Genomic DNA, 13897 nt, shown 5'->3' with positions numbered 1-13897 from the left:
CCACCCGCAGACGAATGGCCTTACAGAGGGCCTGAATAAGACCCTCACTGACATGCTAGAAATGTATGTCGACGTCGAGCACAAGACCTGGGATGCCGTCCTGCCGAACGTAACTTTCACTTACAACACGGCAGTCCAAGAAACAACAGAGATCGTGCCTATGGCAGGAACCAGACAACAACTCTCAACGCCATGCTGCTGCATGCCACCAACGAAGAGAATCTTGACGTCGCCAACTATCTCCAACGTGCCGAAGAAGCACGACAGCTCACCCGCCTGCGGATCAAGAATCAGCAGAGGACCGACAGCCGACACTACAACCTTCAACGACACTATGTCGAGTACCAGCCCGGCGACCGCGTTTGGGTTTGGACCCCAATTCGCCGACGAGGACTTAGCGAGAAGCTTTTACGGCACTATTTCGGATCCTAAAAGATCAACCGATGCATTGGCACACTTGACTCTTTGGCATTTCGCTATCACATTGGTGCCACTCACGATCTGAAATAGTCCACGTTGCGTGACTCAGGCCGTTCTACCAGTGCTAATGAAAATTGGGACGTTTGGACCTTGTTACTTTTGTTTAATAAGTGCCCTCTTGCATTTCACTCTCTTATGTTTGTAGCATTGGGACGATGCTTTTTAAGAGGGAGGTATTGACACATGTACTTGTTTATCTTTATCGGGTGACCACGTTTTACTGCCTAACAAATGTCATCGCACAGCGCAGGACGTGCCTGCATGTATCGGAAGTTTCTGGAATGTTATCGATGGTTCCATCTGCTGTCTCTGTCGCCGTACCTCATGTAATCTGATTTTATGTTTGCGCGACGCGAATGGCGCAGAACTTCGTGGAAGACATGTGGGTCCCAGTGATTACTCTGGAACATTCGACGACTGATGTATAAAAAGCAGACGCACTTGACCAGCTGGTCAGATTTCCAACGATCGCCAACTGTGTTCCGCGCTATCGTTGTGCTTTAACTCTTTCGCTACCGTGCCTATTCAAATGGATCAGTTTGATCGACGCATTTCAAGTTCAAATTCTCGCGCTCTCACGGAGCTTGCGTGTGCCTAGCGCCATTTAGGTTAGAAAGTGGGAAACACACAACGTGATCCGCTATGTTTTGTTGGTTTCTTGCTTTCCGGTGCGTCTCCCCACACCGCAAGAAGTTTCGGATGATCAGGCAAGCGCGTCGATCATGGCATCGTCATCGCGAGCAGACGCTCCTAAAAGACGTCGTGTTTCTCGACCTCATCAGAGTTCAGTACTGAGGAGGAGGATGCATAAAATCAAGCTGGAACATCCAGCGGGTGAGTGTCGGCTCCATGTGCGGTGCACATTTCGATTACTAATAAATAGTTATGGGCGGTGCAGCATGTACTCACAACTATATTATGTATTTTCAGGGTCTCAACATCATACGGACACGATTCCTTGCCAGCAGCTGTAAAGCGCGTACAGTTTTTTCCAAGAAGGAACCCGGGGGTCGAAGTTGGCGGCGCACTCTGAAGTAATGCACGGCACTTCATACGGCCGTCGATGTCTTCCAACTATTTTTCACTGCAGAACTAATCAACGATATCTGCGAAAACACAAACAAATATGCGTGGATGCATATTTTAGAGACGCAGACGTACGCAGAAAAGGTCGGCTCATGGAAAAATTTCAGTCCCGGTGAAGTAATGCAATCCATCGGAATCCTGATCTACATGGGAATTGTGGAACTGCCTCGCCTCCATCTATACTGGAATACCTCGGAGTTATTTTCGGGCCTCATTACTTCAAAGATTATGCCCAGGAGCCGATTTTTTTCATTCCTTGCTTTTCTCAGTGTTATGGACCCGGAGAAGACTGACCCTGTCCACGATGGCAAGCTGCATAGGATCGCACACTACTGCAGCATATGAATGACGTGTCAGGTCAGCTTTTTCAACCACACCAAAATTTGTGCGTGGGCGAACGAATGGTTAAATCAAAAGGACGATTGGGAATTCGGCAGTATATGTGTGACAAGGGGGTCAAATGGGGGAATAAGCTATGGGTCCTTGCTAACTCAAGAACAGGCTACACTGTTCGATTCAGTGTTTACACCGGGAAGTGACAAATACCCAGCTCAAAGGGACTAGCTTATGACGTTGTAACCCGCCTGTGTGATGCATATTTGGATCAAGGCTACATCGACTACCTTGACAACTTCTACACGGCCACCTTCCTCTTTGAACATCATCTTGAAAGGAAAACTCTCTCTTGCGGAACAAAGCGCAAAGATCGTCGTGGATTTCCCTCCCAGTTGAAAGACTCCACGTGGGAGAAAAGAGCAACTCGAGGCTAGATTCGCTGGCTGCGGTGCCGTGATGTGCTATACTTGCAGTGGGAAGACAAGCGCACTGTAAACATGATAAGCACAGCACATACTGCCAACAATCACATCACTGCAATGCGAAAAGTGAAGAGAGGAGGTCAATGGACAAAGCTTTCCATCAGGAAGCCGCTTTTGATAGAAGACTACAATAAGGGCATGCTTGGTGTTGACCAGTCCGATCAACTTATTCCTTCTTATAATGTCTTGATGAAGTGTGTCAGGTGGCGGAAGACACTGTTCTTCCACTGCATTGACATTGCTGTTGTCAACAGCTTCATCATTTTCCAAGAACACAGGGAACATCACCCTGAGACAAAGGAGCTCTCTAGAAAGACTGGCTTTGACCAGCTTGCATTTCGAATTGAGCTGGTAAACTAGATTTTTGGGATGGACGACATAGTCACCCTCCACCTTCTCCAAAGAAGTCCGAGCACAAGCCCCAGGTCCAAAAAAAGCGCCGTAACTGCAAGCTCTGCTACGAGAAAAACAAAGTAGAGATGAAGACGGCAGTTTATTGTGAGCCATGCTGTGTGTATCTGTCTTTCATCCCGACGAGGGACTGCTTTGGAGAATGGCACGCCACTCAACCACGCTAACTTACAAAATGTACATCTTCAAACTTTTTCACTATTGATATTTTTAAAGTTGTACACCTTTTTCAAGCAGAACAACATCCTCACTGTATAAATTTTTACACTATATACATTTTTTTCATTAATTTGTGTAATATATATGCAACATTTATGTTATTGAATAGGAAATTCTCTTAGCTACATTTTGATACCAAACAATGTAAATAAGGCATTAGTGCATAGCCACCAAAAAATATTTTTTTCCATGTAGTAAAAACTGCCCCTTTTCCCCTGGTAGCGAAAGATTTAAGTGTAACTTGCTTTTGTGGGCACAAGTTTGCCCAATAAAACACTAGTTTTGCCATTCACCATTTTGGTTTCTTCACCGTCACTACCACGTGAATTCTCTGTGAGATGTAGCATCTTCTAGGTTCTCCACAGAGACTTGGCCGTTCACACTGAACCCTCTCTCCATAATAGCCCGGCCATGGCTAAGGGAAACGAGAAGGTGAACCACCATATCTCAGTATAGGACGAACTGAACTTGAGCAGTTCCGAGAAAAATTTGTCCAATCTGTCTACACTCTTATCGAACAGTCTCAGCTTGTGTTTCTCTTCTTGCAGCAGCCCAACGTATTCGGCTAGAATAGAGACTTGCTGGTGACTACACAACCTTTTTGCAATGATGAGGGCATCCAAAATTTTCTTTATACCTGCTAGGCACTGCTTTAGCGTGGCGCACGTCTGCTGTGGGTCCAGTGAGGAAAGGCTTCTAACAAAGGGGAACCTCAGCGGGCTCTTCTCAAGGATCTTCTTTGTCGCACCAACCAAGAGCTTCTTGCAGTGCATCTTAACTGCAAATGAATCTTTCAGGATGACCTTGGAGTTCTTGATAATTCTTCCACTACCTGGCCGATACCCACCTTTTCAAGCGTACAGTGGTTGTTTGGGTCTTCAATGTTGATTTTCAGCAAGCCTGTGATTCCAGTCGAGGCAGACAGAACTGAAAACTTCACAAACTTTGTGAGCAGCATTTTGACAACAGTTTCAAGGTCCTTTGCTAGAAAGAACACTAGTGGCTTGTCTGCTTGGTATTCTGTCAGGAAAGACGTGAAGATCTTTGCTATTCTAAGAACAAAGTTCAGTTTTGCTGGAACCAGCGGATCAGTGCAGAAGTTACACAAGTTCTGGAACGAGGCACATTTCGGCAGGTTCACTTCCTTCTTTTTTTTTTTCATTTTTTTTTCAGACTCGATGTATTTTTTCATATCAGACCACAAGGAAAGGGCTCGCTCAGTCACGGGGTCATTGTCTACCCAGCGATGGGGAACATACTTAGAGGGATTGACAACCGATATTTAAGGACCTAGCCTTTTTATGGCACAACACATAGCTCACCCCCGGTAGTGTTTATATTTGCAGCAGTTATTTCCAAAAGCACATGGATATTTAGTAAGCAGAATTTTTTTACCTGAGCAGCCTCTAAAGAAGTAACAGTCCCTCCTCCAGCAACGCTGAGAAGTGAGAGCGATGTTGATAGCTGGCCTAACAAACTGTGAAAGCCTCCCATCGTTCTGCTTTCACAGGAGCGAGTGTAACTGTGGTTAAGCATCTATGTTTTGACCTTTTCAACCACATTTGAAAATAAACAGCTGGTGCAATAAGTTTGTGTTGTTGTACAGGCATTTTTTATATTTGTACCACTTTTTTTCCCCAAGTACACACCTACGTCGTGGCTGGCTGGCCCTCAATTGTCATCGTTCTGTCAAGAGACAAGCCAAGCCAACGCATCGAAAACGAAGTTGAAGGCAGCGCCACTTTTCTACTCACTACAAACGAAGGCTTATCTGCACGTTATAAGTCAGGAAAAACTTATGATAATAAAAAGTAAACTGCATTTCAATACTAATAATAAGACCAGGAACCGCGTACACCAGTAGAAAGTCACATGGTGGACCTCTTATGTAGCTTCACGTTTTTGTTGCCTGGGGCGACAAAGGTAATTTTTCGCGACTTTTAGGGTCAAATTAAAGATATAAATCCACATTCAATGAGAAAAACACGGCTCATTTTAGTCACTATGATAGGGAATCATTCCATCAGCGGTGTTACCTTGATTCATGTTCCAAGCAGTTGTCTGTCCCTTTAAGGGGAAATGTTGCCTGGCCGTTCACTGCTGAGAAGTCTTCGCATCTCGCTGGGGAGTCTTCAAACAGTGCACTCTGGCTGGACAGTAGTGTGTCCATGCCCCCAATTGTTGGCAGTCACACCTGACCTGTAGGCATTGTGCACAATGTGCAGTTCACAAGTGCCTAAATCTAGACACTGCACCTGATAATTTTTTTGCAGATGCTCCTGCAGACCTTTGAAAAACTTGACATTAGGTCTATCCATAGAAACTTGCAGGCTCTTCGACAGCGCTAACAGCTCCAGTGCATTCAATAGTTTTTCTTGAATGTCATCCATTGTTGTGTGGCCTATAAAAACGGACGAGAAGTATCTTGTTGCGACTCTTTATGATGCATCCCAGTACTGGATGTGAATATCCATTTGCTTCTGGTGTAAGTAATCATTAGTGGACTTATCAAACAGGACAACGTAACAATCACATTTCTCCATCTCCTGTTGCAAGGATGAAAGAAAAATGGCCCCAGATCATGGAACACCATGTAATCGCACTTGTTTTCCCCACAAGAGAAGGCCTTTGCAACTTCGCTATCTGGGAACATCTTCTTTTAAGAGGTCATTTGTGCAGGATAATGAACTACAGGAGTAGTAAGTTGTTACCACCTTTAGCGTCCACAAAATCTCTGCATCTGTCACCAACTTGCGTGCCTTGCATGTGGAATTCAAGTCCGATGACTGCTGGGACCACATGGACGGGTTGGGCACTCCCGCAAGGCACCACTTAACTTTTTAAGGCGCGACCACCTGCTGTCTTCATGTTGCCATTGTGTTTCACACTCTACTGATGACTTTTTGGTTGCGGGTTCACCCATTCACGAAACGTCAGAAGTTTTTCCGCATGGTCAGCATTTCACGCGATTCGCGCTCAATGGGTCTGGCGCAGTTCAGTCTTTACATGAGTCCTTGCTCAGCCACGACTGCTGAATGTGCACTTCCCGGGTATGACGGACTTTAACTATGTCCACGTCCACCATTTGCCGTGTAAAAGCAAACGCAGAAGGACAAAATTAGGCACAGCAAACAAGCAACATGTGAGCATCCACAAACTATGACGAAAAAAAAAAAAATGCAAAGTGGCTAACAGAAGCCAGATTCTAGTGGACTGTATGATGACATGGATTGGGTTGACAAGTACCTGCTCCCAACGTTGTCTTGTGCTTAATGAAAACTTGCTAAACGTGTTGTAACTTTGCGCAATACATTGAAATGTTTGTTTGTTACAATTAAATCTTTTTTTTTACATTAGTTAAAACTTAAAATGCATGATAAACATTTTGAATTCTTGTGAATAGACAAAGCCATTTATTATCACTGCAAAAATGAAGGGTTTTCAAGCACCGCAGAAAATTCCAGGCCCTTCAAGGCCTTGAAAATGACACTTCTAAATTCAAGGGTTTTCAAGGAGCTGTGCGAACCCTGCTTGTGGTTCTGTTTAGTGAGATTCTAGTGCTAAGTTCATAAGAATACTTTCGAAAGATTGTGCTGTTTGCGAATGGTAGTGCTCAAATTAATCCCATTTACCCTGAAAGAACCCTCAACTGCCACTTCTGCGGCCGCCAATTCTTTTTTTTTTTTTTTTTCGAGTTCCTTTTTGTTCTTAGTATACAGATCTTGACATTAGTAGCCACAAGGTGGCCAGTTAAGATAGCCTGCTTAACAATACAGAAGCCAACCTTTAAATTTGTGAAAAAACTAAACCATGCACCTTCCCACGAAGACCACGAGTCCTAGAACATAGAAATTCCATATAAGCTGGGTGAAGTTTTATATCAAGACTGCAGAGCTGCCTAATGAAAGAGGCTACAACAGTTCTTTCAAACTTTCACTCATACTGTGGGAATCCTAATATGATGCACTCCTATAGGCATTAGTTACAGCAGTTCACACATTTTCACTTGTAGTTCTTAGATGACTAACAAAGATGCCACGTTCATTAACGAAGCACTGATTTGCTAAGTGCTTGCTAAGCAGTGATTGCTTGTGCGCCCTGAACAATCTATAGGCGGAAATTTTTTGGGGTGTATTATAAAAGTAATAGTGTATTATTACTGCATGTTTGCAACCTAAAATTTTTGCTTTATTTTAGGAAATCCGCTTACTGTAAATGCTAAAATATGAGGAATGAATCCTGTGTCATGGTGAACATTATTATAAGCGGGCTTGACGGTAGTATACCGTCCCACCACATTCACACAGCGGTTACTTCAGTGAGTATGGTATATTTACTAAATGACAGTTACCTTGTAGCGCAGGCAGTGCAGATATATAAGAAGATCCTTGGGCTCAGGGTCTTTGTACTTGCAACGACACTCCAAGCATTCTTGGCGACGCACAAATTTAGCCTTGTCAAAAGCTTGCTTCTCCATCATGGCACGAAATGTCAGAGACTCTGCACCTTCCAAGTAGTGATTTAGGCTTTCTGGGAAATGGCTGGTGGCAGGCTTCTCCAAGAATTCACATCTACCCATTGTGTCACCACCACCACCACAGCCCTCATCTTCTGGCAAACAGCCATCTTTTTAGAAAGAAAGGAAACAGTATTAGTTAAAAGCAGGGGTGCTACTGTTCAGTTTCACTATCAATAGTTTCACTAGCAGGCAACCTTCTATCTTATATTAATGCAGGTTCCATTTAATTTGAGAAAAATAACATTGACAGTTTTTGGATATATAGTGACACAGCTAATCTTTGCTACTTTAAAGAGATGCTTGCTAAGGAACGTTAGGAAAGACCAAATGATGCTCTCATCTGGATCTAATTCACATGTTGGTGGTGCAAACATGTTCCACTAGGCCAATGACACGCACATACAGTGCAATGATGTATTCAAAGTATTGTGCCATATTGAAACCAAGCACGGTTTTAAACCTGCTTCTATCTTTTCAGTGAGAAAAAGTGCTCATCTTGCATTTAAATTAAAGCCTAAAAAAACTGATCTTAACACGATTTCACATTCTGCTTAGTTACTCCTGGGCATTTGCATGCATGCTGCAGTTAAGAAGTTATGCCTTCATATATTGCCTGATCTCTTGATCCACGTAAGCACTGACTTTTACATCATTTTGGACTTTGTTTGGCTTAATGTTGGGTGCTCATCTGCATTACGGCAAGAAGTTTAGGTGCACACTATGGTATGAATATGGCTGTGTGCATTATACACACCACATCTGTGCAAATACTCTGGTGCCCAAGGCAGAGAAGTGACAAAAATTTACACCAGCAGCAAAGCAGAACATTCTTGGTCATTCCTATTCTACCTATTTGTTTGTCTGGTTGAGCTCTGTGCCACCAGGTGGCTGCACCTTGAAGGCCGCTCATGTTTGCACTTCCGCCCATCTGGCAAAATGCCCAGTCCATCTGTGTTTACCAGAATGCCAGACATGCTAAAACTCTATTGTGGCAGTAATCCTCAGGCGTAAAGTGACAGCTGCAAACGTGTAGATCCTGGCGCCGATTAGATACTGACAGCCCGATGAGCTGCAGCCAGACTGCTCGCCTGTTGCTTTGTAGATGGACACAATGCCAGAGCTTGACATGTCGCCGATTGCTAGATTTGCAGCCCTTAACGTAATGAGGGCAATCCATGGTGCTTGCGAAAAGAAAGCTCAAGACCAACACTGACCGCACAGCTTGCGTCAACACGAAGCATGTTGCAACACAAGTAGACGACACTTGCTGGGTGCCAGAAGTGCTTCAGTGTAGTGATAAATAGTCGTGCATTCTTTCTGTTACTTTTTGTTTTATAGAAACAAATCAACCAGCCTTCCGACTATTATGGCCATAAAGTTGCAAAAATTATCAATCACACAACATGGGTAGCCAATCAGATAGCTCGTCCAACTGACGTCACATGCGCCAGCTATGTAGCATGTAACAGGGTGGCAGAAAACTCAGCGGTGCCACTGCAATCGGAAGCAATGCACAAATTTAAAATCTTAGTTTAAACTACATGCTTTACAGGAGCACTTAAATGTGTCAAGGATCACAAGGACCTACCCTAATGACTCAGTACATCTGTGCAAAATCGGCAAAACCGTTTCAGGGTCCCTTTAAAGGGCCCCTCACCAGGTCTGGCCATTTTAAGCAGACAAGCGCCGTGCATACAATGCATGCTAACAGTCGTGTCTGCTAAGTATTACATCGCTATGTGTCATGAAAAGAGCTGAAATTTCAAACCGAACACCGTTTGCCCTTCTCCTCACGGGTACTGCGCTCCCAGCCGGAGAGTAGACGTACTATATCATGCAAGTACGTTTACGTACATCGCACTGCTGTGACATCATTCATAGTGACACGTGACTTCGAGAATTATTCAAAGCAACATCTGTTATCTGTTTGTGATCTGTTGCTTCAAAAGACGAATTAAAGTTCAGAGAAATAATAAAACACAGAAACCGAATGTCTGCATGTTCTTGTTTTGCTTTGCACCACAGCAAGAGAGATGTACTTCAGTTTTGTCTGTTTGTTCCCACACTGAACAGAAGCGCGTGCGCAGACAACGAAAGTATGTCATTTTCTACTGTGTTCCAGCGTGCAATAATGCTCCATGAACTGCTTGTGTCTGCCTTATCATAAGAAGCCAACAAACACGTTCATATCTTTATGATACGACTAACAAAAATCGGGCCCCCCAGTTAACCACCTTTCTTATCATTTGTGTCTGCCTTAGTATTTATATAGCACTTGTTTAAATGCCTGGTCAGATGTTCTCTTTCACAGCGCACAAAATCATGTGCTGTGCGAAACGAGACAAACATAACAGCTCGCGCGTGACGCCATTAACAGAAGTGCACCACACAGTAAAAAAGCAAGGAAAAAAAGAATAGAAGGCAGGGCCTATGACGTATGTGTCACGCAATTCTCAAGTTCCAGTATGTGAGAACACAGGGAAGGAATTTCGCTTGTGGAGGCTAGACAGGACAAGTGGAAGAGTGCGTCTCTGGACAGTGGCCCTCGCCTTCTGAAATTATGGGTTCATTGCACTGAAATATTTCTATCTTGGCCATTAAATAACCAATGTGAAAAATTGTTGCGGCAGAATGCTCCCTAGAGGGCACATAATAACTTCCAGTGCATAAGCGAAATTTTCTATGTGGTCTGGTGAGAGGCCTTTTAAAGGGCCGCTCACCAGGTCTGGCCATTTTGAGTTGACAAGCACAGAGCACACAATGCGAGCCAACGATCGTGTTTGCAAGGAATTATATCACTAAGCGTCGCAGAAAGGTCTGAAATTTCAATCCAAACGCCGTTTTCCCTTTCCCTCGCGGCGACTGTGCTCCATGTCGGACGGTGACGTACTCGTGTCCTTGCACCTACATACTCGTGTCTGCAGTGTGACGTCACTCGTGGTGACACGCGACTTTGACAATTATTCAAGGCAACGTCTGTTATTTGTGTGATCTGCTGCTTGAATTGACGAAATGAAGTTTAGAGAAATAATAAAACACACAAACGGAATGTGTGCGTGTTTTTTGTTTTACTTCGCATTGAAGCAAGAGATGTACTCCCCCTTCACCTACTTGTTCCCACGGTCATGCACTAACGTGCGCAAAGTACCGTAACTATGCAATTTTCTACCGTGTTCGAGCGCATGATCATGCTCTGCGATCCACTTGTTCTGCCTCAGTATTCGTGTAGCACTGAATTATACCGCTAGTCATGTGTCCTTGTGCACAGTGCCCAAAATCGTGCGCTGCATGTAACGAGACAACAGCTTAAGCACAACGGCGTCAGCAAAAGTTTGCAGCGCCGCAAAAAGAAACAAGGAGAAAAAAAAAAATGAAGGCGGGGCCCGTGACGTATGTGTCACATGATCTTCGAGGTCTGGTATGGGAGAACGCAGGGAAGGAATTTCGCTTGCGTAGGCTAAACAGGGCAAGTGGAGAGAGTGTCTCACTTGGCAGTGGAGCCCGGCTACTGAAATCACCACTTTGCGGCACTGAAATATTTCTATCTCGGCTATTAATGAGCGGATTTGGAAAATTTTTGCGGCAGAACGCTCCCTAGAGGACACGTAATACTTCCAGTATATAACCAAAATTTGCTATGGGGCGGCCTGGTGAGAAGACCTTTAAGGACCACATAAAGAGCGATGGAATGAAAGATGTTATGTGTAACTTTATGAAATAAGACAGCGGTGTGGATCAGAGAGCAAACGGGGTTAGCAGATATTGTAGTTGACATAAAGAAAAAAAAAGAAAAGAAAGAAAAATGGAGCTGGGCAGGCCATGTAATGCGTAGGGCAGATAACCAGAGGGCCATTAGTGTTACAGAACAGGTGCCAAAGGAATTGAAGCGCAGCTGAGGACAGCAGAAAATTAGGTAGGGTGATGGTATCAGGAATTTTCAGGCGCCAGTTGGAATCAGATAGAGCAAGAAAGGGTAATTAGAGATCACTAGCAGAGACCTTTGTCCTGGCAGTGGACATAAAAATAGGTTGATGATGATGATGAGCCTTTCGATTTAACTAAAGAGCGTCAAAGCTATAAAATTCAGAGTGTTTCCAAGATTGGAATACTGTTTACATAGATGTTTTACATCCCTATGAAGGAAGAAGTTCTGCGCCATTAATGATCTTGTGTTTCAGCTCTCCTCTTCTGTAACAGCCATGCAAGAGCCCTGTGCGCTGCCTGGGTCTACTTAAACCATGGAAGTGGACACACAGTGGGACACAGTACTAATGATATGATGGGCAGTATCACTAGTTTTCATTAGAATCAATGGGTTGTTGTACACACGTTTTTATGCATCTTTGGTGGGGCCGTAACAATGTATCTGAATTATTCAGAAATTTGATTTATTAAGACTTGAATTATCAAGCTTTGACTAGACTTAACAAATCAATAGCAGCATGATCCATAGCAAACGCCTGTAATACAAAATTAGCTATAAAATCAGGGCTGCTGCAAGGGTATGATGTAGGACCACCTTTGTCTAGTACCTGCACCAATAAAGCTGCTTGATTGACATTAAATGAACACTCAGCTTATCTGCACCTTGAACGTGCTGGTGAAGTGCTGCTATAGTTTCTGATTGAGCGCAATGCCACAGCCAGTGGACACCAGCGTAAATAAACACATTTTTGTTGTTTACAAGCATCCACTTGTGTACGGCGATGATTGTTGTACGGAATCAAAGGCTTGCAGTAATCTGCTGGCATACTCACAAAACAGTGCAAGACTTATTGTGCCACTACATGAACACACATGGCAGCGGTGAAGATGGATAAGCATTGACAGCTGCATTAGAGGAAGGTCATCTCACTGACGAAGAAGTTGCAAAAACCTGTCACAGTCCTTCAGTGGTGCCCAGATAGATTTTGCGTCGGGTTACCAAGTGGTAACTAACAAGACAGCTTCGCCTTTCCTGGCTGCCAATATGGGGCATGAATGCAGACAATTGTTATAATGAAATGTGGTCCCCCTTCAACTTTGTTAATAGCAAGGTATTAGTGTAATTTCAAAAATGTTAAATAACTGATCATCCCTGGTCCTTGCTACCTTGCTATCAACTTTGTTAATAGTAAGGTATTAGTGTAATTTTTAAAAGGTTAAATAACTGATCATCACTAACTAGTTAGCTAGCATAAGAAATACTGGTGACTTCTCTACATGACTGCTGGAAACATACAATTCGTTTCAAAAAAGAAGGCCTCAGTATATATAGTCGGATCTCGATATAACAAAATTTGCAATCTAACAAACTATCTTCATTTCCCAGTCTTAAGTTGATTGAAAAGAGTATACTTTCTTATGCAAGTTAACGATGTAATTTCCTGATATGGTTTCAATTTAATGACGTTTTCAGCCATTTCAAGCATGTACTTGGAAGCGGTATGGCTAGCAAATCTCAAAATGTATAAAAATGTCGGCTGAGGTAAACCTTATTTCAAGCATTCTCCCCGTATGAAAAGTTTGAGCGGTAAAAACTCTGGCAAAGCCTACACGCCAGGACGCAGTAGGCAGGAAACACCACTGTGCCATTTGCCACGTTTGTAAACAACTTGTGGAGGCCACGGGGCAGTTTGGAGCGCTCAGAGAAACACGAGAGCTGACAATTCTTTGTGTGCAAGGGAGATGGGGAGGGAGGAGACATGGTGCAAAGCGTTTGCTCGAGCTGTGACAGTGAGTTGTGGTCATCAGGTGAGATTTGTGCATGTTTAGCCCAAGCGCTTGTGACATTGATAAAACAATGCACCTTACTCCGTGCAGTTGTCTCTTTGCTATCACCACCAATGCTCTGCCTTCCTGGAGAAACTAACTTCCAAGTTGTTGTTTTTTGCTCAGGACAAATACTGTATCTTTTTACTGTTGTTTTTAATTTGTTAATGTAATGAGCCACATCAATGTATTGCTCTCGGATCTGCACCGCCACGCGCCAGAGCTCATAACCGCGCAATTATGGCCCGACCTTCCTGCAATTTATTTTTAAGTGCTTACTGACAAGATACTATCCACCTGGAATGCTCTGGGAATTTATGAGGCTGTTTTTATTGCTTTTATTTAAACATGCAAACCTCAAATTAACGAAAGTCACAATTTAACAATGTTTTTTTTTGCTGCAAGTGCAACTTTGCTATCGACAATATCAATGTTTGACTGTGTATATTTTTTAAAGCCTGGTGCGTGTTTGCAGCACCCTGTAAGTAACATGTGCTTCAAGCAGAGCAAAACAATAAAACATGTATGAAAGCACTACTAGTCAATACACAAGATACAGTCGCCGACTGATTTTTCGGACTCCGAAAATTCGGACATGGTCAATTATTTGGTC

The 13897-nt window shown here is 43.5% G+C and overlaps 1 protein-coding gene across 2 annotated transcripts in view; it reads right to left on the bottom strand.

Moving 5' to 3' along the window:
• The window catches only part of LOC142561175 (pseudouridylate synthase RPUSD2-like), a 58316-nt gene that overhangs the window by 13898 nt on the left and 30521 nt on the right, over window positions 1–13897 (bottom strand). For both annotated transcript variants that reach the window (XM_075673427.1, XM_075673429.1), the window contains exon 12: window positions 7366–7640. In XM_075673427.1, the coding sequence (XP_075529542.1) occupies window positions 7366–7640 (275 nt within the window). The remainder of the gene's footprint in view (window positions 1–7365; window positions 7641–13897) is intronic.

This window comes from Dermacentor variabilis, chromosome 1, assembly GCF_050947875.1.
Source record: "Dermacentor variabilis isolate Ectoservices chromosome 1, ASM5094787v1, whole genome shotgun sequence".
Classification (NCBI taxonomy): Eukaryota; Metazoa; Arthropoda; class Arachnida; order Ixodida; family Ixodidae; genus Dermacentor; species Dermacentor variabilis.
Note: the sequence above shows the minus strand (reverse complement) of the source record. Positions and strands in the feature narration are given on the sequence as shown.